Source organism: Penaeus monodon, chromosome 31, assembly GCF_015228065.2.
Source record: "Penaeus monodon isolate SGIC_2016 chromosome 31, NSTDA_Pmon_1, whole genome shotgun sequence".
NCBI classification, from domain to species: Eukaryota; Metazoa; Arthropoda; class Malacostraca; order Decapoda; family Penaeidae; genus Penaeus; species Penaeus monodon.
The window spans coordinates 11,263,294-11,263,613 of record NC_051416.1 but is presented as its reverse complement, the minus strand read 5'-3'; the positions used below and the strand labels follow the sequence as shown (position 1 = coordinate 11,263,613).

At 39.1% G+C, this 320-nt stretch overlaps 1 protein-coding gene across 1 annotated transcript in view; it reads right to left on the bottom strand.

Annotated features, from left to right (window-relative positions):
• Positions 1 to 320, bottom strand: part of LOC119593031 (carbonic anhydrase-related protein 10-like) — a gene marked incomplete in the record, with an annotated part of 152,330 nt that overhangs the window by 2,393 nt on the left and 149,617 nt on the right. The window contains 1 exon segment of the mRNA XM_037941927.1: positions 9 to 134. Within this exon segment, the coding sequence (XP_037797855.1) occupies positions 9 to 134 (126 nt within the window).

Below are 320 nucleotides of genomic sequence, written 5' to 3'. Positions count from 1 at the left end.
TTTCTTACCAGCGTGTAAGGAGGAATATTAGTTCTTATAGCCCTCTTGTGCAAGGGCTGAATTGGTCTGAAGTTCCCCGTTATTGGAAGAGCTTGCCCGTGCGTCCCGCGACGTAAGGACTGAAGTTGCCATAACTGAAATAGGTAATGCCGAATGAAGTTGCCATAACTGAAACAAGAAATGCTGAAAAGTATTGAAATGGGCATCTGAAAAACCTATTAACACGAGACTGAAGGCCTGATGTCTTTTTTTTTCTTTGCAGATTTTTATTTTATTTTATTGTATTGCTGTGGGTCTGTTATTTTTAATTGTTTGGTTAG